Source organism: Rhinolophus ferrumequinum, chromosome 19 (assembly GCF_004115265.2).
Source record: "Rhinolophus ferrumequinum isolate MPI-CBG mRhiFer1 chromosome 19, mRhiFer1_v1.p, whole genome shotgun sequence".
In the NCBI taxonomy this organism is placed as follows: Eukaryota; Metazoa; Chordata; class Mammalia; order Chiroptera; family Rhinolophidae; genus Rhinolophus; species Rhinolophus ferrumequinum.
In genome coordinates this window covers 56,223,485-56,247,698 of record NC_046302.1, presented here as the reverse complement: position 1 = coordinate 56,247,698, position 24,214 = coordinate 56,223,485, and the positions used below count along the sequence as shown (strand labels likewise).

The 24,214-nt window shown below is 38.5% G+C and overlaps 1 protein-coding gene across 4 annotated transcripts in view; it reads left to right on the top strand.

Annotated features, from left to right (window-relative positions):
• The window catches only part of NETO1 (neuropilin and tolloid like 1), a 77,351-nt gene that overhangs the window by 20,512 nt on the left and 32,625 nt on the right, over positions 1 to 24,214 (top strand). Inside the window, exon 5 of one of the 4 annotated variants that reach the window (XM_033135635.1) lies at positions 17,155 to 17,190. The exons of the other annotated variants lie outside the window; for them this stretch is intronic. Coding sequence (XP_032991526.1) covers positions 17,155 to 17,183 — 29 coding nt within the window. The 3' untranslated portion in view covers positions 17,184 to 17,190. Of the gene's footprint in view, positions 1 to 17,154; positions 17,191 to 24,214 lie in introns of those variants that run through there. 4 annotated transcript variants of the gene reach the window in all.

The window sequence follows — 24,214 nt, the reverse complement described above, 5'->3', positions numbered from 1 at the left end:
GAACCTCTGATTCATTATTCATATGTTCATTCAACAACAATAAAAAATTTTGACCCATAATTGGTCTAGATGCTACACTATATGCTGAAATACGTAAAAAACTGAGACACAAAATCTACTCTGTGTGTTTGATTCCTGCTTTCTGCAATCTCATAATAAGATATCCATTTTAATGAAAGCAATTAATTACTGAATTCTTATTACATGGCAGGCACTGTTCTAAGCACTTTGCATACATTATCTCATTTGATGTTTACAGCCCACCTCTGAGGTGTATCATTGCCAATCTTGTTTTGAATTAAAAAAAAATAGACTTAAACTGTTTAAATGCCATACTGAAGGTTATCTCCCTAGCAAGCTGAGATTTGATCACAGGAAGTGTATATATTTAGGAATTATACCCCACTGTCAACAAGTAAATACATATTTGCTTCAGAGCTTAGTATCTCAAAAACGTTATTTTTTTTCACCCTTTATGAATTTATTGTTGAGATTTGACATGTTTTTTTTTCAGTGATCTTAGAATTTATCTTATCTTTGCACTCTGACATCTTTCATATAATGAAACGTTTGTCTCTATATCGTATTTAAACAAAAATTTCCTCTGGATTTTTAAGATCTTAATTATAATATTTTACTTTCATCATTAGCATTATATTAGTCATCAATATTAGTAATCAATAATAATGATAATACCACTATTTATCATTTATATCTTATGAATTGATTTTAAACCTATAAAATAATTTTCATATTTGTCAAGTACAATATAATATGCAGTTGCCACAGAAAAATGATTAATTTACTCAATCTATATGTTGTCACCAGTAAAAAAAAAAAGTGAATAACAATTCTGAATGCTGAAATAATAATGGAGTTCAACCATCTTCATTTCAAATAATTCCCCCACAGGCACCACTTTACGTTTCTGTGGACTTCAAAAAAAAAAATTAATTTGAAACAATTTTGAAGTTTGAGGAAAGTTGCAAGTACAATGAAAACATCTTCCCTGCCACCTCTGAACGCTTTTCTCTACACATTTTATTTAATCATTTTAATCAGCAGAAAAATAGCATCAATCAGCTTTACCCTTTCATTTAATTTCAGAAAGAACTCAATATCTCCTCTTAACAACATTTTCTTGACCATGAGTGTCAACATGGTACAACCCCTCCTTTTAGTTGGTGGTGACAGGTGAGAGTGCCATGTGACACAGTGAAAAGAACACAGCTATTCAGCCAGCCAGCTGCACTAACACTTTAAGTTTGGGAAACCTGGAAATCTGGGCTAAAAGAACACAGATCTGGGAGTCAGGCAGGCCTGCATTCAAGCTGGACTTTTAGGACATCGTCCAGCTGTTAATTAAAACAAAACAGTTGGCCTTTCTGAGTTCTAGATTTCTGCTCTGCCAAGTCCTTGTATTAACTCTTCGATCCAATTTTGTGAGGATTAAGGAAGATAATATTTGTGTAACCTGTTCCATAGGATCCTTTGCACATCTTCTCTTTCTTTGGGCCTGTGTATAGACTGATCTCAGAAACCATTTCATCCCACCATACCAAACCGCAAATATAATAGTGAAGTCATTGATGGCAATGCAGATTTGCTAAAGGCTTCTCAAGGAGCTGGATTAGTTAATTAAATATATAATAATTCAAATATATAAATGAAAATGTCCCATATACTTTAGTCAAGTATTTGCTTTCCCTCCAAGTATTCTTTTCATCTCCTTTAGCTCAAACTCTTCTCAGCCTTTCTATAGACTTGGGTTCATCCTCCACCTCCCAAACACCCCTCTTCTCCATGCCCTTGATAACCAGCTAAAAGAACTGTCACCAAAACAGAAGCCTACCAACAGTTACATGACAAACAATGATCCTTCCCCAAATTTATGCTGCTGATAAGAGAGAGGAAGGGACTCCATCCTTTGAAACATACTTGGCACCGTGCCTTGGACTATGGGTTAGTGGACACCCTACAAAAAGCATTCTATGCACTGATTTTGGTAGCCACCAATCATCTGTGCTACTTAGTGTCTACAGAGCTCTTCCGTACTATACTTTTGTGATCATATCTAGTGTCAGTCATTCTATCTTGAATACCTAAAACAAACACTGGCCTCACCAGGAAGATTAAAAATTATCTTCCTTTAAACTTAAATTATCCACAATCTTCTATCTGTATTATTGGTTTAATGCTAGAACATGATTTTTAAGTGTCTCTCTTTCTCTCTCTCTCTCTCCCTCCCTTCCTCCTTTCTTCCCTCCCTCCCTCCCTCCCTCCCTCCCTCCCTCCCTCCCTCCCTCCCTCCCTCTTTCTCTCACCTCTGAATTTGCTGTTGGAGCAAACTCAAACTTCTTATTGGGTTATATAATGCATATTTGTGGAAAATTTCTCTAGGCCATTAATAGACTGTCTGAGATCTTTATAAATCACTCTCAATAATTATTCCCCTATTTCTTGTATCATTGGAAGATTGATCCTTGAAATATGAAATGCTTGACTGGCACCCAAAGTGCCTTTGTTTGTTGGGGTGATTATTTGCTTTTAATTACCACTCCGATAATACGCATGATGGCTGCGAAGTCTCGGTCGCATAACTGCCTACGTGTAGCAACTGAATGTTGTTAGACCAAGAATGCGTACATGCGACACAGTCTGGCTTCCAGGGGGAATAAAAGGCAAACTAGTCTAGGCAAATGTGGCGAGGAGAAATTAGGCTTAGTCCATTAATAGCCACCATTTTTGCATTTCCACACTTCCGCCTACCATGCTTCCCTCCCTTCCTCCATCTTCAGTGCTCACCTTAGAATCCTACCTGGTGTCTCTTTTGTGAAGATGTTTATTCTGAGCTAGTGTCCTGGCTGGACAATGGTCCTATAGACCTGCCTCTACTGAGGAGGGATTCTACCTGATGAGGAAGGTTATTCCCTCCAGCTAGAGCAATCTGCATTCTAGATGACATACAAGGACTGAAAAACGTGCTATTCTCAAAGGAATGAACTTCTAGGCAATGGGGCCAACTGTGGAGTGATAGAAGCACCTTCGGGTTATGAGGACTTTGCACAATCCTTCACTCATAGACTCCATGCTTTCATTACCTGGATGTCCACTGAGCACCTGCTGTGTATTAGGCACGAAGTGATAGATACACAGATTACTCCAGGAGAAGGAGACAAACAAATGCAGTAACCATAAATACAAAGGGCTATGGCAGAATGAAAAACAAAAACAACTTAATAATATCTTTCTTAAGTATGTCTGAACCTTGGAGCCTAAGAAAAAAAATAGCCTTTTCCCCTTCTCTGCTTCTTTAATGTGGATGATATCTTTCTGGCTACACTCCCTCTGTACCTTCGGGAGAGTCTGTCCTTTTTTTTTTTTTTTTTTTTTTGTGACAAGAAATAGAAGTAGTCATTTTAAAGGCATTTGAGGTGTTCACCTGAAATGAGGGAAAGCTATCTCACCTTGAAAGCACTTACATAACATCACAGTCTGATGGGTCCTGAATTAAGAATTGGTCATGTGGCCTTGGGCAGGTCCTTCACCCAGTTAGGCCTCCATTTGCTCATTTATAAAAGGACCTCAAAGAACTTGATGTCATCCAAGCTTATAGGAACTCTAACAATCTCCAATTGTGGAATCACTCACTATTCTATTAAAATGAAAAAATCCATAAAAACATGGATCACTTGATTTTTCAAAACAAAATTGTATTGTTTTCCCTGTTCACCTGTTTTATAGAAGAGTGATTTTAACTTTGTAGCATATCTGAGTCTGCTCAGGCTACTATAACAAAATCCCTCAGACTGGCTTGTAAACAACAGACATTTCTTTCTTCCAGTTCTGGAGAAGCACTAGTCCAAGACCAAGGTACTGGCAGACTCAGGGTCTGGTAAGAGTCTTCTTCCTGGGTCGTAGACGGTATCTTTTTACTGTGCCCTCACATGGTGGAAGGGAAGGCAGCTCTCTGGGGCCTTTTTCTGATCTGTTCATTAGGATTTTGCCCTTATAACCTTGTCACCTCCAAATACCAACATCTTGGGGATCAAGTTTGCAACTCATGAATTTTCAAGGACACAAACATTCAGTTCTAGCAGAGTGAAGTGCTTTGTACACAGCATCATGACTAATAACTGGAGCTACTAACCATACATACTCTTTCTAACTCTAAATTCTGCAGTGTGTTTTTTTTATTATTATTCAAATTGGGAGACAACAGATTCAGAATCTTCACTTCCTGTATTCAGCAGAACTTTGCCTTGACGTTCAGTTCTTAAAATAGCTCTGCAATAACAAAATATTGATTCTTTTATTTACATTCGACATTGTAGTAACAGTAGGTGAAATTTGTTATGTGTCATGTGGTTGTCTATACTTTGTGGACCAGTAGAAAAATAATAACCATAAGCACAATGACTTAGGTTCTTTATACGTTATTCTTTCAACCTCTACACGAATCCTAAAAACTTAAACATTACTATGAATATAATAGTACATAATTTTTCCTATTGACTGAAAATTTTAGTCAAAACATTACAGTTGAGAAAAAATGGGTAAAACGAATCTTAAATTCTAAAGGCAGAAGTTAGATATGTGCATGTGGAACTTGAGTGACGAAGCTTGTGATTCAAATTTTACCCTCAACTTCCCAACAATCTTTATCAAATAGAAAACTGAAAATTCACAAAGTTGGAAAATAGGACAGTTTTCATTCTGGTTATGGATTCTCCAGGAAAACCAGTCTTTGAAAGTGTGGGTTCCTGCCAGAAATGCAGCTAGGAATGTCCCCCACCAAGATGCACTGGAGCAGGGTGGTGACAGGGTTCTTGGGTTCTTAGGACACCTGTGACCTGAGGTTTGGAAGTTTATATAAGCCACAGGAATGGTGCCTGGTTCTTACTCAAAGAATTTCATAGGCTAGGGTCTGGAGCAGCTTGTGATGGCAATAGAAGTATCTGGGGAGAAGTAGGTCAAGCCTGTACTCCCATATCTTGGTGTAGCAAGTGGTCAGGTGGTCACTGCCCAGTCAGGTGCTCACTGCCCAGACAGGTGGACTATCAAGGAGATCAAAGCTCATGATGTCACAAGAATTGTCTCAAGACATCAGTCAGAGTCTAAACTGCTCACATAACCATGACCTTTGTGTGGGAACTAGTATTTAAATGCCTGCCGCTCACAAGGATTCATCAGCAGTGAAGCGATAAGTACGAGTATCATCAGCTCAACATGCAAATGTTTGCTTCTTTTCCTTTAACCTGGTCTTCAAGCAAATAGTTGCCAAAGATGAGAAGGATAAGGGAACTAGAAAGAGAAAGAGTGACCTGTCTCCCCTTTCCCTCTGCAGGGCGTTCGGAGAGACACTTTTCAGGGGTGGAGATGAGGGAGGGAGAATGTTTTGGAGGTGTGCAACTCTTCGATTTCAACAGCTGAAGTATCTGAAAGTGAGTCATCATGGTTATAATAAGAAGTGTCTAAAAAATTGGAAAGCTATAGGATCTTCCCAAGCTCTCGTTCAAGGACAGGGAAAAGAAATTCTATGTAAGTCAAAGACTATAGTTGGAATTAAAGTAAGAGTATTACTCTTCGCACCCTATAAAGATAAGCCCAGTGAATCATCTAGGTGTAAAACTGTTTTCCTATATTAGAAAGAAGAAAACAGAAGCTTAGGAAAGTTAAAAAACATACCCAAGGTCACCCAGTTTGCAAATGACGGCAGGAAAATCAAAATCTCATGCAGTCTGACCCTAAACACGTCCTCTTGAGACCTATGCAGTACTTCCTATGAAAATCAGAATGATAAACTGCATTTAGTCATAGGTGTCTTCACAGTAAGGAAGAACAATACTTTGACTCAATTCTTGCTTTGCTGACTAATGCAGGGATCATTTATTCTTAACCTCCGGCCACTGGGTACTCTCTCGTTCATCTCACTGTACTTTCTTCGGAGACACAGTTCTGTATTCCGGGTACTTACTAGGAACCTCCCAGATGTACTCTAGACATTGTATTTATGATGCCTGAACTTGAACTCATTAGCTCCATATCCCCAGGTGAACAACACGTGCTGAACATTTCCCCAAGCCTGTCTTTTTTTCCATTGTTCCCTTTGTTACTGATCAATAGCATCATGATTCACCCACAAATTCAAGTCCCAATCATCTGAGACATTTGATTTTCTCTTTCCTACTCACTTTCTTCATCACTAAGTCCTTGTGAATCTACATCCTTAAAATTTCACCTTTGCTTTTTCTGTTCTCCATTCCTACTCATGTTACACTTGTTCTGGCCAAACAGTATGTCTCATCTGGCCAGGTAATAGCCTATCTCCTCTCATTCAGATGCATTGTCCCCATTTATCTAACCCATTACTGCCAGTTGTATGGAAGAGAAATCAAACTGTATCCATTTCCCAATGAAAACCATCCAGTAGTTTACTATACCATGTCTTACCACGGCCATCAGAGCCTTCACAATCTAATCCAATCTATATACTCGGCCTTCTTCCAACACTCTCTTTTTGATGAAAGTCTTCTATTCATAAAAAAGTGTCTGCAATTCCAATCTTCTGTGCTTTTGCATGTTTCTCCTGCCTAGAATGTCTTTCTCAACTCATTCATTTATGTATGCTCTTATTAATTAAGTAAGTATGTGTGCTTGCTCTGAATTGTGTACTGGACACTGGGGATCCAGTGATAATCCAGACAGATATGGACCTTAGTGTTAATGACCTTAAATATTTAGTTACAGATATTAAATAGGGGCACCAGAAGGGGAAGAGAGAGAGCAAGGAATTGAGAACCTCCTTGAAGAAATGATGGAAAACTTCACTAATCTGGTGAAGGAAATAGACATACAAGCCCAGGACGCACAGAGAGTCCCAAACAAGATGAACCCAAAGAGGCCCACACCAAGACACATCATAATTAAAATGACAAAGGTTAAAGGCAGAGAGAGACTCTTAAAAGCAGCAAGAGAAAAACAGTTAGTGACCTACAAGGGAGTTCCCATAAGACTGTCAACTGATTTCTCAATAGAAATTTGCACGCCAGAAGGGATTGGCACAAAATATTCAAAGTGATGAAAGGGACCTATAACCAAGATTATTCTCCCCAGCAAAGCTATCATTCAGAATTGAAGGGCAGATAAGGAGCTTCCCAGATACACATATACTGAGAAACAATCACCACTGTAATGTTAGCCAACACCATCATCTTCACATAATTACCATTTCTTCATTTCTGAATACTTCCCCCTAGGTTATTTCTTTCCTTTTATACCTTTTCCCTCTGTTTGTCTCAAGGCATAGAAGACCCCTCTCCTCTTCTTTAAGTGCTGTCATTCGTGTGTGTGTGTGTGTTTGTGTGTGTGTGTGTGTGTGTGTGTGTGTGTGTGTGAAATGGAATTGGAGCTTGGGCTCAAATTTTTTTTGTGTTTTATTATCTAGAATAGAACATGTTTATGTGGAAATGGTTAGTATTAAATACTAAAGACCTGGCATAAAGTTGCATGTATTCAGATCCTTTTAGCTGGTGTTCTAAAGATTTCACTACAGCAAAATATAATGTGTGGTAGAGGGAAGTATCAGACTTCAGAGAGTTTGGTGACAATCTTGTTCCATCACTTTGTCATCATGTGGCTTTTGGGGACCTTTCGATATTTAGATCTCTCACCAATACAGTGGGAACAACAGTATCAAACTCATTGTGTTACTGTGACAATGTAAAACATAAGGTATGGAAAGTTTTTGGTACATTATTTAGTGCAATCATTATTCTTCTCTAAATTCAGTGTAAACGTTTTACTCTATTGAACCTTTGAATAAGAAGCATGGTGAGCTTGATCTCCAGGGCAGAAAAGATATTTCTAAGTGGGCAATTTTAGTCAAGCTAAATGCAACCTCCAAATTCCCTTAACTGAATTGATTATTCAGTTAAATGCTTATTTTGTCTTATTTTTTCCCTTTTTTAATTTTGTACATCAAAATTTACTTGGTGGTTGCCACGGCCAAACAGAGACCAAAGAAGGGGAGGGAAGTGATAAGACAGTAACTTTCTATTTTCTCTTTACTCCCCTTTGCCATATTTTTGTCAGATTCCTCACCATTAATCATCAAAAGTACAGCTCTCCCTGAATTTTACCTCATTGAGGGAAAATGTTCTACTTCAATCAAAAATTGTTGTTCCTCAAATCTTTCTATTGTGGGACTTTACTTGAAATTCCTGTAGCATTCACCCTCTAGATTATATCCACCGATTTGACAGTAGTTGTTAGCATTGTTTTATTCTGTACAGTTTCCTGTTGATGTGTTAAGTATTCCTAGGTAGGTCTTAACCTCCCTTAACTTGAGGCTGTATCTTACACAGCATCTTCTGAGGGTCTTTTGGATCCAACATATGCGTAATGATTATAGATTGATGGTCAGAGAAAAGAAAGCAGAATAAAGACTTTGAAAATCTTTAAATTAGTAACACTTCTTTCCATTAAACAATGTTCAAACTATCCAAGGGCATGTCTAACTTTTGCTTATTTTATGTAAGTTTCAAATTACCACCATTATAAATTACACATCATAAAATAGTATCACTTGCTAGTAAAAATACAACCATATTAAGAACACCTTTTTATTACACCACTGTGTAAGTAAAAATATATATGTAAATACCAACACTATAAAGTTGTAAATGGAAAACTGAATTATAATAAACCATGCTTTGGCCTATGCGTTACTAAGAGTCTGTATCAGTGAGAGTGGCCAGCAAACTATAGCAGGCTAGTCTAGTCACATACCCATCCCTTGGATGATGCTAAGGAGCCAGATGTTGTATCCTATAACGAATAGGAAACATCCGCTGCCAGATGTTACCCACAGGCTCAAGAGACAGTTATAAGATCTGCTTATTGCAGTGCATGGGTTAATAAGAAGTCTACTTGGCTATTTCTTAATTATTTTGCAGTGTAATTTAGAAGTAGCTCTTCCCGAAGAGTAAATGTAAGTAAATAAAATCTGAAGTATTTATATTGCCCCAACAGAAACTGGATCTTTATGACAGTGAGGCAAATTACTCTAATTTCAAACCTGAGAATTATTGACTATTGCAAACAATAATGTTCTCCCTTAGAAATATTTTGAGTCACACTAAAATTTCTAGTCATTTTAATTTTAATTAAAAAAAATTAAAATGACTAGAGAAATTTGAGTCGCACTAAAATTTCTAGGATATCGTCAAACACTGTCTAAGATAAATTTTAGGGATTACATTTTAATTTTCCATAAATTACAAAGTATTTTATACTACATTAAAATTTAAGAATTAGCACACTGGATAGCCAGCAGGAATTTTAAAGCTATCACCTAGCTCATCTATGAGTTATTCATTTTTTCATGTGCTAGGCACTGAAGATAACAAGTGAATAAAACTCAGATCCTGCTCATATCCTACCTGGAAAGACAAGGTGTCTATTACATACATCAATCAATGTGATATATGTCATAATAAAGGTAACATATGGTTTTAAGGAGGTAAGGGAACAGGCGCTGAACTTAGATGAGTCTAGGCAATAGAGAAGCACTCTCCAGAGGAAACCAAATCTGATCTTGAAGCACTCAGAAGAGCGAGCTAGCAGGAAGGTATGAAAGGGCCTTGCAGGCTCTAGGACCCTAATGGCCAAAGACAGAGTGTTGCTATCTCTTTTCCACCAAAGAAATTGCAAGCTGTTTGACTTGGCTGAAATAAAGACTATGCACAAAGATATAAGTTACGTGTTTGACAAAGTTATCCAAGATGGAAGTCAGTATTTGCTATGCTAACATGTTTGAGTTTAGTCTTGAAACAATGGAAACTCCCAAAAGATTTTATGTATAGAAATGATAATGGTTGAAACACAGAAACACCACCGGATCAAAGATAGTAAATTGGAAAAGGGTGGAATTATTTATGAGTTGGGACACTGTCCAGGTTAACTGATACTAGTTCTAGTGATAGCACTGGAGATGAATGGGAAGATGGAGCTTCAAGAGTGATGCAGATGTTAAAATGGATGACACATGTTCTCTGATTACATGCGAGGAGAAAAGATAGTGAGTTATCTTGGTATGTCTTTGGTTTGTGGTACCTTTGAAATATAGACATGAAGCAACCCAGTGTCTTTTATTATCTGACGTACCAGATGGTAATTCTATGAAGAAATAGATAAATTTTAATTCATTGTGGTAGCTCTACTTATTGAATAGAATTTTAAATTATGAGAATGATCTGGTCGGTGGAATCAAATGTGTAGTAGAAACCCTGGGTGTGGATGACAGTGCTCAGCAAAGAATTATCAGGAAAGATCAAGCCTGAGTAGGTGGACTGGCCAGGGAATAGACAGGCTGCTATTTGCGAACTCTAAAATACTCAAATGGGCGGCTCCTGGGCTTCAGGTGGTGGAGTGGGGGTCCTGGAAACCAAGGGGAAGAGACCTATTCAAGTTAAATAGTTTGTGGTGTATCAAACGGAATAGAAGTAGCCATCAAATTTTTGCAATTAGAAGTAAATGATCACTTTTTAAACTATAATTTTCCTACAGTGGTAAAGGTTGAATTCAGACTGCTGAGAGGTAAGCAATGAATGAAATGGAGCAAGTGGAGCCTAAAGGTGCAGAATAATCTTTCAGGAACTTTGTGAAATGATAACGCCAGGGGAGGCTGAAGGAAGAGTAGGTGGTTGAACATGAGGAGCAATGCAGAGTCAAGGGAGGATTTTTAAAGTTGACCTTTTGTCACTTCTTTACGGAGGACTTTGCCCCGTTAGATATTAGCCTTAAGACAGGTTTCCTTCTGCTTTCTGCACCCGGCCTCCTACCTGCACCTAACAAAGTCAGCTCCTGAAAACTTCTGGCAGTCCTCAGTAGTATAGCTGCTCACTGAGGAACGCAAGCCCACCTTCAGCCCCTGTGACCTTTGCTATTTTTTTCATTTTTCTTCTTGCTTGGGATCCTTATTTAGATGTCGTGATCCCTTCCAGTGTCCAATAGCAGTGATAGGACAATGGTTTTCTGGACAGTGGTCTTACTGATGTTGCTGAAGTTCACACCTGGCTGTCATCCTGTTTCTGGGATTTGAATGCTGTCCAGGGTGCTGGACGTGTGGAGCTGTCCCTGGTCCAGGAGCTCCATTTCCACTCGCTCCACTCACCACACCAATCCTCGCAATGTGTTATAGCACTGCGGGTCCACTCCCGTGTGGGGCTGGTTCCGCACCCACGCTGCCGCTTCCCCAGTTCTGTGCATGACATATATTTCCACACGACGCCCTGATAAAGCAGTAAGTCTTCTAGTACTGCATGCGTAGCTCTGGGGCCCGGGTTCAGGCAGTGTCCGAGACATGCAGTATGATCTCTTTCAACTCTCTTCTTTGTTTGTACGACCGGAACTCATTTTTCTGGGAGTGAGGTTTATTTCTTGCCCTCTATGGATAGACTCCAATTATATTCAAAAGTGTCTTTAGCTGCTTGGGTCAATCCTAGGGCCCTGCAGTTTAGCCTCAAACGAGAGTCAGACAGTGGTCACCCTACATGGGGCCACGTTGCCTTTAGAGCTGACTGCTGTGATGGGTCCCTGTACAGCGAGGGCAGGGCCATCTGACGCTCCCGACTGAAGACAGTGGGCTCACTGCTTCCGTTTGAGAGATGCTGGCCAAACGTTCTTCTGTTCCCTAGGGTTCCCATCCTGTTCTTATTATTCCATTTAGTTTTCAGTCTACTATTTGGCAAAGGAGATAATCATTTGCTTGTATTCCACAAAGTAAATATATGCTAGAGTAAAACAAACATAGATCTATCTTAACAGTCAAAGTAGAACCTGGATGTTAAAATATACATTTCAATTTCACAGCTTTTATCATGTCAGGTATGTCAGGAATGCACTAGGACTGTGAAAATACAACAATGATAATGGTAATAAATAATAATAATAATAATAATAATAATAATAATAATAATAAATGCTATTATTATAAGATTTAATAGCTCATTGGAGTGTCTTGGATATTTTTGGCCCTTTTTTCTTCCACAAAAAAGAATCAACTTGTCACTTTCCATTAAAGAAAATCTCTCTTGGGATTGTGGTCAGTCTGTTGATCAAATTGATGAGGAGAGCTACCATTTTCAGTACATTGGGTGTTATGTTTCATGAACATGGAGCGTGGCATGACTCATCCTTTTAGGTCTTATCTAATGCCTTTCACTGCCATTCAATTCTAAATCTTTTAAAATTTTTTCTTTGACTCATCCTATTTTTTACAATGATTGTGGTTTTCAATTTCAAAATGAGATTTTCATATTTTTCTGAACTTCTGATTTACGTTGTATTTTCATAGGAAATGCGAAGCATTTCTTGTTACCATTTCATTTGTTTACTGACTTTCTTGCATTTGAAACTGTTCTCAGATTATTTTTCTCTTGGAACTAATCCTCAAATTTTCCTTTAGAAACGGTCTCTTGGAGATAAAACTCCCTCAGTGTTTGCTTATTCTCTAAATGTTTTCATTTCCCTTTCATCCTTTTGCTGACTGACAATTCAAGGTTGACAGGTGTTTTCTCCTGGGTCTTAGTAGATATTATTTGACTGTTGGCTTGTGTTTTTGCCGTCAGACTGTCTGAAATCATTCTGTCATTTCCTTTAATTGACATGGCCTTTCTTGCTGCCCCTTCAAGATTTTATCTTCTGTGTTTAGTGATTCCATTGCCATCTGTCTAGACACGGATTTCCTTTTATTTTACTTTATTTTTCGTGGAAGATACACTGATCTACTTTCTAGATCAGTGGCTTCATATTTTCATCAGTCCTGAAAAATGCGTAAATTATTTTTTTAAATATTTTCAGTTCTGTTCTTTAACTAATTTATATATGGAAATTCCATTTTCAATCGCTTTGTTTTTTATAATTTCTTACTGTGTGTTCATTTTTGCTCCTGCCTCCTTTCGAGACACTGCATGTTTATCTAAAGACATACATTCTCTATTGGATGGCTCCAAACTCTAGCAGCTATCGTGTTTGTTTCTGCTGTTGTCTTGTAGAGTGATGACGCTTTTCCTTTTCATCACCTTTTTTTTAAACTCCAAGTACAAACTTTATTTATATTACAAGGATGTTATTAATTATAATACTGATGAAATAAAAAGGAAATGGGGGCTGATACTTGGTTTTCAGAGCAAGCCAAGAAGCTTAGGCCTCATTTGTCAGCTCTTTATTTTCTCTTTGAATCTCTTGCCATTTGTCAACTCATTTTGGGAAACTTTCCTCCCAAGACGACTTGGTAGAACAGAGTAACACCAGCACTCCTGCAAAGTGTGGGTGCAGAAAAGATCCCCAGTCTAAATTCCATGTTCTTCCCAAAGTTCAAAGCCCCCACAGAAGTGTTGTTATGGGAATCACTCATGCGAGAAACTCTCCCTTCTCACATGCCAAACATTCAGACCAATTTCCTGCACTCCTGCCGCCCCCCATTCCCTCTTCCTGTGGGCCTGTCCATGTGCCCTGGGTTCCAGGTGTTTCTGTCCCAGTTACTGCAGGTCACTCCACTCCAGTCCAAGCTCCACCAGCGCAGCGGGGGCTCAGCTTATGGTTATGGGATTGTTTGAACCTGAGAGTCGTCCTGAGGCTGGTGAGACCAGTGAGGTGTCTGTGAGCGTGACCCTCAGGATACAGGAGTATCCGTGGGCAAGTGTGTGCGTGTGCGTGTGTGTGCATGCGTGTGCGTGGTGCTCCTCAGAGCTCCTAGTCATTCAATGACAAGAAAGAAATCCTGAGTCATTTTCAAAGAATTATTTTACAATGAGTACTTTCAACATCAAACAAATATAGGGAACATATTTAAAATTCTGCAAACTCATTGCTAAGCCCTTAAAAATATGGGAAGGTTACCATTAAATAGGTAACTTAGAAACTTGAGAACAACCACTATATATATAGAAATACAGTATATAGTTTCCAAGCCATCGGAGAACTAAATGGGGATATAGAAATCTTATAAATCAAAGGGAAGGCAGAAAAATAGGAAGAAAGGAAATGTGAAGGAAAAGAAGCATTTAGAAAACACAAAATATTGTAAAAGTAAACCCAGATATGTTACTAATCAGTATAAATATAACAGAGAAAATACCAATTAAACTGTGAGAAGTAAATTAGACTAAGCAAAAAAAATCCAGCAACACAGCGCTTGTAAGAAACACACCTGAAATTAAAATACGCATATACACAAGCAGGAAGGTTGAAAATTAGAAATATAAAAAGAGAAGCACTAGGCAAAAGAAAGGCGACCCGTTTCTGATCTTTTCCCATGGCTCTTATGGTTGGCTTATGAGTCCATGGCTGGCGGTTCCTTACTTTATTAGCTCTTCCACAAGAATATTTGACAACTGCCCTTGTTCTATTATTCTAAAATGAAGGTGTTAATTTTATATTGAAACCCAAATCTCTTTGGTGGTAATTTAAGTCGCTTTTCCAGTCTCAACATATGAAATATTTGGGAACTATTCTCATATGGTGATGTCCTAGGTAGTTAATGAGTATTTCCCAGAACATTTTTCATTGTTCAAAAGGAACACCTAATTCATTTGTATCAAGTATACACAGCCAGATAATAATAAATTCAATCTGAGATTGAAGTCTGAGATTGAGTTTCACAAAAATTTTATGAGAAGGGAAACATATTCATAGTAGAATGCCATGAAAATATAATTTGAAATAACGTTACCTTCTGCCAACTTCCAGGGCATGATTTGAGTGCATTCCTTCTTTAAAAAACATTTCATGAGTACCCACTAAATGGTAGGAATTCTCAGAAATGTGTGTACTGAGATTGAAACAAACCAGGAAACTCTACCTACTTTCAAAGTGCATAGGGACTCTGTTGGGATTTGTGGATGAGTAAACATTATGACTGTAGAGCAAAATGCTACAGCCATCAAATTGTATGATAAAGTCAAGCCCTTGCTCCCAACAAATATTGACCACAAAGCAGTCAGAGTGATCTTTGAAAACTATGGTCAAAGTCACTCCACCAACAGCCATCCACGGGTTGTTCTTTTTCATCAGAGTCATCACTAAACCTCTCTTCCGGAAAGGACCACATAGTAAATATTTGGGGCCACTACACCTCTGTGGCATTTGCACAGCTCACAGGGAAGCAGCCCGAGGCAATAAGTGGCATGGATGTGTCTTAGGAATATATATATTTTTTTGAGTGGGGGGAGGTTGGAGAATTTATTGTTATTGTTGCTTTTGTTGTTCTTGTTTTTCCAGAAATCTGATTGTATATGCAAATTTAATAATTCATAAAAAAAGGTTACAGAACACTGTCTGCCACGAGTTAAGTTCAGCTTTTATTCGTACCGCAAGCCATGTTGTTCTGATAATAGCAGCACCATTATTATTTATTTCACCATTACGAGATGCACACAACTCAGACATAGACAAATGTGACTCTCAAAACTAAACTACTTTTCTTGACTCCCAGCTCATAGTTTTGCTTGGCAGTAGATAACTCCATTTTATCCAGGAATTTCTTTTCTGTAAGCCATATTCAAGATTCAACTCAATTCTTTTTGACACCCTGTCTGCAAATGGTGCTCCTGCTGCTTCCACACTTCCCCAAGTTCTGCCGGGGATCCTGAGGGTGGCAGTGTTACTGGCACCAGCTTCTTTGTTACCTGTGCTGCTGCCACTGCAGTCTGACTGGTGGCATGGATTGTGCCCTGTGCTACCTCATGCACGTGGCACATTGGGTACTCTGCAGCTTCCCGGCATCCTGAGCCAAGGGAGTCAGGCTCCCCAACCCCATCCACCTGCCCGCCTCGTGACCAGCCATCCCTGTGGTACCCACCTCTCCCTGCCCCCTCCAGCTTCTAGGGACTGGAGCCCCAGTCAAGCTCTTCAGCTCCCCGCCTGGCAGTCACTTCATAGCCATCTAAGTTATCAGATCAGCTCTGGGGGTATTGCAGGGATTGTATTCAAGTAACTCATTTTATTGTTATAGTTGTTCTATTGTATTATTAGTTATTGTTGTTGATCACTTACTGTGCCGAATTTATACATTAAACTTTATCATAGGGATGTATGGACAGTCTATGTAGGGTTCAATACTATGTGCAGTTTCAGGCATCCACTGGGGGTCTTGGAACGTGTCCCCCACAAGTCGGGGAGACCCCTGAACCTGCATGCAAATTCCACTCTGCCCTGTGTACTGTACGACCTTCATCAATTATCTCAGTCACCACAAGTCTAGCTTTTTTCAACTTGAAAATTTAGAATGAGAACCCCCCTGGGAGTTAGGTATTATGTTGAGGATTAAAGAGACCATCAGTGGTACACAGGGCTGTGCATATATAACCAGTGCCTGATTCTCCTGGGGTTGAGTCCCACACTTTTATTTACTTACATAAAGAGAAGAGCATAAAGGGTAAAGAGAGCTCAGCTCCAGGTGGCAACAGACAGAACGAAGCTAAGGAATGGAGGAGACGTCGTATGTCAGTCAGGACAAGATAGCTGCTTCAGGGTTGGGAAGCTGAAGGGGACTGGTGGCTGTTTCCCAGGCAGGGGATGGGCAAGAAAGATGTGGAGGGCCCCGTGCCATCCAAATTAGTCAGGGTTCTTCAGGGAAACAGAATCAATTCCACATGAGATTTAGTATAAGGAGCTGGGTCACATGATTCTGGAGGCTTGGAGGACCACATACCTACGGTCGGGAAGCTGGAGACCCAGGAGAGCTGGTGGTGTGCTTCCAGCCTGTATGCAAAGGCTTGACAAGCAGGAGAGCCAGGCTGCAGTTCCAGTTGGGAAACGGGCAGGCTCCAGACCCAGGAAGAGCCAAGTTTTCAGTCTGAGTCCAAGGACAGAAAACTGCTGATGTCTCAGCTCAACAGTCAGGCAGGAGGACTTCCTCTTAGTCCAGTTCCCTTTTTGTTCTATTCAAGTCTTCAAGGAATGCGTGGATGAGGCTCCCCGACACTTGGGAGGGCAGCCTTCATCACTCTCTCTATGATTCAAAGATTAGTCTCATCCAGAAACCCCCTCATGGACCCACTGGTACAATGTTTGGCCACACATCTGGGCACCACATGGCCCAGTCAAGTTGAACCGTTAACCATCACACCGTCCTATGTGTTTCCAAAGCTGCAGCAAGGAGACCAGGCGTCGGTTGAACAGACAGCACTGCTGGCAGAGTGCGTGCGCTGGGCTGGGCAGAGGCAGCGTTCCATTGTGCGGTCAGGTAAAGAGGAAGGAAGCTGTGTATTCTGTAACTGGTGTTCCTTTCCGATCGTCTGCTTTCCAACACATCGATTGCTTTGTTTAATTGTTCCACACTGAGGTGCCCTGAAATTTTAGAAACAGAAGTTTATAAAATTTAATCCTAAGACATTTACAGTCAGTCTTTCCTGAAACACGAAAATTATAAATCATTCATTCTGCTCTAATTTTCTATACATAAGTTAAATGAACATTAATGGAGTATCCATATGTCAAAGGGCCTCTCTCAGAGTTTTTAGAGTAGCTTATAAATTTGAATTTTTCCACTTATGTAGCTTTAATGTGAAACGTATTCTTTACCTCCTTCTAGTACAAAAGCAAGAAACAAACCTTTCAATCTTTCTGGTGCTGAAATAATGTTTGAGTTTTTATTGTATGCGTCTCTCACCAACAAAATACGTTTTTAGGTAGAGAGTGGAATTTTTTTTTCTTTTTAATAGAAGCAACTAAGAGAAATTGTTCTTAATATTTAAATTTAATATCCTGAAATTACATTATTTTTCATATCAAGTACAATTCAAAATTAATTTTATGTATTTAAAGAAAAAGTGCACTTTTTTGTTTTCAATATATTTTATTTAGAAATTTCTTTACATTTAACATTGCTTTTTATGCTTAATATTATTTACTTTTGCTTCATGTCTCACTACATGGAAATTTTCATGATAGTTGACAAGAAATTTTAATGTTTAAGGAAAAGAATTTTAAACATGAAAATTAAGGAATTAAATTATAATTATATTTTGATGGTTTTAAATATTTCAAGTTAATTTTTTTAAAAATCTATATTTCTTTATATATTATAGTGTTGGCATTTTTATTTTTAATTAAAGCTTTATTATGAGGAAAAAACAGGGATGTTATGATAATATCTCTGTGAAATAAACCCAATATGTATGTCAAATATTTTAGAAATCATAGCATTAGTTAATCAATTTTTAACATCTCAGAATTCATACAGCTCCTTAGAAGTTCAAATTTTCTGTGAAGCAAGCAATATCAGACATATAAATAAACTAAGGTTTGTTGTACACAGATCTACATCACTGGAGTGAAATGTGTCACGATTTTCCCATGGCACAATTTCATGTGGCAGACCTCTATTCCTGCTGACTGGACATAAGTGCCACGTGATTGTCGTGGTCTCACATCCAAGCTCTCCAGAATAATTCTCAGCATAAATGGGAAAGAAAATTCAGAGACAAAGAGAGAGAGAAAAATGTAAGAAGAAAGGAAGATGAGAAGGAGGAGTTAGAAAATGGAGCGAAGATTTAATTCACCATGGCTTTGAAAGTCCATGGTAGATAAAAAAATAAATAAATAAAAGAAAGGATGACTCTATGGAGTTTCCCAACATTTCAATCTAAATCAGTGGAAAAATAGAATTTATTATAGAGTCATGTTTGTGTGTTTTAGGAATAGAATGTATATATGCATATATATATGTATATGTGTGTGTGTGTGTGTGTGTGTATATATATACATATATGTATACACACACACACACACACACACACACACACACACATATACCAGGGGTGACAAAAAAGGTATGCGCATGACTTGTGTTCATCTTTTGTTATTGGTGTATATTGAGTATTACAATTTTAATACAGATTTTTCCTTTCTTAAAATGTGTATACATTTTTTGGCACCCTCTGTGTGTGTTTGTGTGTGTGTGTGTGTGTTTGTGTGTGTGTGTGTGTTTGTGTGTGTGGGTGTATTCATTTTTATATTTTAGCTAATTTTTAATTTTATGTGCTCTTAATATTGGAAAATCATACATGTAATAAAACTACAATGACTATCATGGGACTTTCAAAAGAATGTATTGCTTGTTTACTTTATTAGACTAATAGATAAACAAGAACATATTTTTATAAAGTTATAATTAGCATAATACTTTATGGTATAATTTTCCCAAAGGAAATCGTAATATAAATAATAATATTATAATATAATTTTTTTTATCCTTCCATCAATCATAACATCTCAATAAGCAATGGATGCTCTGGAATAAAAAATGCCACATATTTAATTTTAAAATCTGAAAATACCTGAGTATAGTCTTGCTTTCCAAAGAATGGGCTTAACTTGATCAAAGGTATATTTTGTTCTGAAAATGAAGTTGCGTATTTTTATTTTGAGGAAGAAGTACATAAGAAACGTGGACCCTTCTTCACCATGCTTGTGCCCCACAGGATGTGAACACTGTGGCAATGCCCCAAACGGCTCACGGGGCCTCAATCATGTTTCTTAAATAAAGAGAAGCACATGGCCAGAGGCAGAGGCCATCATGTACGATGTTGTCAATATTTTGTCTAATATCCGGAAATTGCAAGAGGCAAGTGCATGAGAGAATTTTATATTTTCTCTTGAAACTTGTGTTCACTTTAGGAGTCTTCTAAATAGTAATAAATGGCATGGTCAACTTCATTTCATGTCATATTCCTGCTGATTTCTAAACAATTATTGCTAAACGGGTAGGTGTCCATTTAGTTTTGTTCTTCCTCATTGTATGGTATCTTTGATGAATAATAACTACTAAAGATCAAGAAGTACAAGGGTTAGATTTTTCTTTTTCTTTTTTCTTTTAACTATATGCCAACCAAAAGCTAATGTTATTTAAGGCAAAAGAAAAAAGAAAAAAAAAGAATAAGAGCTCAGTGTGCGAGATAACTGCAGTCATCTCCAGGCTTACCTGGGCGAGGACGCACTTCCCAGCTCAGTCACATCACCCTCCACATGTCGCGGTCCTCAGGGGCCCTTGGTTCGAGATAATATTTCCCTACTCTGTGTTCCCTCTGTTGAGTAGTTCGTAGTATGAGAACTGACTTTCCTTAGAGCAAACGGAAGAGAAACAGAGAAAGAGATCAAGATGGAAGTCACTGTCTCTGTAAGAAATCTTAGACGGGACATCCCATCACCACTGCTGGGCATGAGTCACTGTTTGTTGGAAGTGAGTCAGGAGCTCACACTTCAGGGAAAGCAATTACAGGAGGGCAAGGTTACTAGAAAGTGGGACCCTGAGGGCCACCTTAGAGGCTCCTTAGTACATGCTATTTCTATCTCCGTATGCATGTTTGTGAATACCAGCAACCTTTTGGTATTTGTATCAACCTTTGTTGAGTTAAAACAAAAAATAAAATTTTGTGGACTGAACAAGTAACAATGCAGATTACTCACGTTTTTGTTGGCCGACTAGTTGTTTCTTCTGCTTCGTGTGCGGATGAGCACAGGGAGGGTCCAATGCCCTACTCCATGGTAGGCCGTTGTATTTGCCACTAGCCTTTCATGTCACCTTAGCTCAGCAAATACATGTGAAGCTCTGGAGGAAGGAAGGACTAAGACAAAGAGACTGCTTAGGATTCTGATGCCCTACGATGATGGAGGCTGCCACTAGACCCCTGCAGGCAGGAAAGGGGGGCTGGTAGTGAGAGAGTTTACAAAGAATAATGGACAGCTCTTGCTCTCTTTCTGATGAAAGCAAAGTGTGAAGACGTCAAGTTAATTTTGCTCAGCCAATCAGGAGAGGCTAACGATTGACAAAAATGAAAATTCCGCGGGAATACAATTGATGGGAGCTCATCAATCATACTCTGACTAAACAAGAGGGATTTAATTCTCTCTTTCCAACCTAAAAAACATGGTGTTGACTTATAATGCTGTAGACCATTACTTTGGGGAAACCTTGGATTAGTTTCAGACTTCTTAATGAAATAACTGTAGGTGCTCTTATATTTCACTGATAGAAAATCAAGCAAAGAAGGTCCAGAATTTAGCAAGTGTTTCCGTAAACAGCTGGGTCTTAAACTGCAGCCTAAAGGCACATGAATCATTCAAGGTTTTTATAATGCAACAGCATTTTTACAATTGCACAAAATGTTGAAATGCCAATGGATAAAATGTCAGTAGAGCGCTCACTATTAAAAACCCTAAGACACATTTTAATGAGCACGTTTGAGTTGTATTTGATACAGGCTGGAAATGTGCTGGATTCTTACAACCCTTAGATGATAGATTTGGGGTCCAAGTGCACCATGACAGTCTAGCTCTGTCTGAAACTCCAGCATCTGTAATTCTCCCCCACCCACCAAGATGGAGGTTACCCTCTGAGAAGGAATTCTTTCTCAGAGGTGGAGTGGTTTAAGAAGCTCTGGCCTTTCTCAATAACTAGGTACCTGACAATAATGACTTGCATTCTCAGGTGGAATATTCATTATTCAGATACCTATGTCACTGTGATATTGGCGAAGTGAGTACCAGGGGTATCAAAAGAGATGCAGCAAATGGCGATGGAAGCTTTCTGAAATTTTCTGTCTCTATTAATTCCTCTATGGGAACTACTTAAAATGGGCCCAGGTTATTCGCTAAAGGAGAATACAAATAAGTGATAATCCTCTTAGTCCTGAGATAGGTACATACACGTAGAACACCTGCAATTGTCAGTTGTGACATTAGACATGATGCTTTTTAAAAATGGCTTCATACATAGTTATAGAAGCTCAATTTTACCATTATTTAAAATTTGGGTATAATTGCTGAGCTACATTGACCTAAAAAGGTTTTTTTTGTAGCTATTAGATGTTGTAATGTATTAAGGGAAAAGTGGAAATTTGCATATTTGCCAGGATCTGGCATTATTTGGATATTGGTAAACATGCAGTGAGAACTATATTAGAATTTGCTGCAGGAATTTACCAGCTGATATCAGGCATTTGAGGAACTGAGATGAAGTCCTCATTTACCCTGAAATTAAATGCCGTCTAGTGAAAATAAGTAAAGTATGCAGAATAGACGGTGAGGTTACAACAATGGTATTTGATTTTGTAAATATGGTTTTAGAGCAACAGTAATATTTTAGGTGTATTTTAAAGATAACATTTTAGATATTTTTTATCCATTTATCACGCAGGAACTAAAATTCTGAACTGCATTTGGATGTGGTGACTTACATCTCTATAGGACTTGGCACTTTAAGGATCTGCCTTTATTGTATCCGTTATCTCATCAGTATTCACAAGTCCTCTGCTTTGTATTAAACCCAGTTGATATTTTTACCCTAATCTTTTAGAAAGGAGGAAATTGATGCCTTAGAAGGTAGAATTCTGTCCATAATTGTCGTTACATAATACAGGCTTGGCATCATTAAATCTTTCTGGTGAATCCTTTGCAAAATTAATATCTGTCTATGTTTTGGTTATATATTTTGGTTTTGCTTTTAAATGTGTTTTGTTTAACATAATATTGCCATACACTTTTTTTAAATTACTTGACTTATATATCACTGTGCGTGCTCTGAGTCTCAGTCTCTCCATATCATTACTCATTGCACGTGGCTTTTATAGAAAAGTGAGTGGCTTGATTTTCTGGATTTGAAGAGCAGAAGGATGGCTAACACTCAAAGATTCTGACCTTGGTGAAAAGAGATGAGAGTTGTGAGTAAAAAGTAAGGACACACTTACTTTTAAACACAGGACATAATAACTTCAGCCCCAGCTGCTGAAAATTAATCCTATTCACATCCTCCCGTGGGCTTCTGCAGGATTTAGTGGGAGGTGCCTCACGCATGCTTCCATTGCAGCCTGTTGGCAGGGCAGCCCCTTGGCATCTCGGACTTGCCTTTTCTTTCTAGTCCCATGATGGCTCCCGTAGCCCACGGGCCCTGCTGGTGCCTGGCATATACACTCTGGTGTGCTTGCCAAAGGCACGGACAGAGAGTTTCCAATCGGAAGCCATGCCAGCTCTATTTAGAAGGGGGCAGAGGCTGATCCAATTCCCTGTGGGCACAAATGGTCTTGTCCCGAAGCTGCATTTGCATGCCTCGTACAGCTCACTTGTGTCCACAGTGTATCTACTGAGCTGTAACTTATGCTTATAAGGCATATAAAAAAACATGAGTGGATGTTGGGGAAGGCGTTCCCGTGAATTTATAGAAAGAGGAGGGCACTGGGGGTGTCTTGTTAACTAACGGTGTTGGCACCACAGTGGTACCAGCAAGATGTGCTCCATTAAAACCAGTTCTAGTGAAAACGAGGTCAAAAGATGGACTCCTTTATTTTGGGTTTCATGTGATTTAGGATGAACTTACTGGGTAAGTGAAGGAGGGTGTTCTGAGAGAGTTGGGGGGAACATGTAGTTTCTTAATAATGAACCCAGGACATTCCTGTTTTCTCTTGGACAGGAGAAAATATGTTCTACGATACCTCATTCAAATATGCAAATGCCAAACACCAGGTTTGGACAATCTAATTCTTTTTTTTTTTTCACATTGTCTTTATAACTCTTTTGGTCTTTTGATGAATTATTCTTCCCTTTTTCCCTCAAGTTTTTTCCCTCTATTCTGAAGGGTAACTCCATGTTCCCCATGGAATAATACTATTGCCTTTTAACTATCAATCAAAAATAAATACTGTCAAAGCCTATTTAATGTGAACATAAGCGAAACCCACCTTCTGTGTAATCGTTTGTAACAATGCGTTGTTCCCTAGATCATGAGGAAACTTCATATATTACAGCTAAGTAAATTAAATAAGGAAGCAAAACTCTGTATAAGCCATGCAAATATCAATAATATTTTAAAAGACTTACAAACTTTGTTCCTGAAATTCTTGTATGTTTTGATTTCTAAAATTCATACATGAGCAAATTTTATGTGAAAAACTAGAAAAAAGAACCAATGGTATGTACGCTGTGAGCTGACATTGAGATATTTAGGAAGGCAAACGATGTGAAGGGAAATCGCCAACCCAACACTTGGTGGTCACAGTAAACCCTCATCTATAGGTTTAAGATATTGCGCTGTGGCTTTATACTCGAGCGATGCTTCTAGACGAGAGTGAAATAAATCAAATTATTAAAATCTGATGATGATGCAAACTGTTGTACTACTGTGCGGTCAAGATTCTTTTGCAGGTCATTTGAA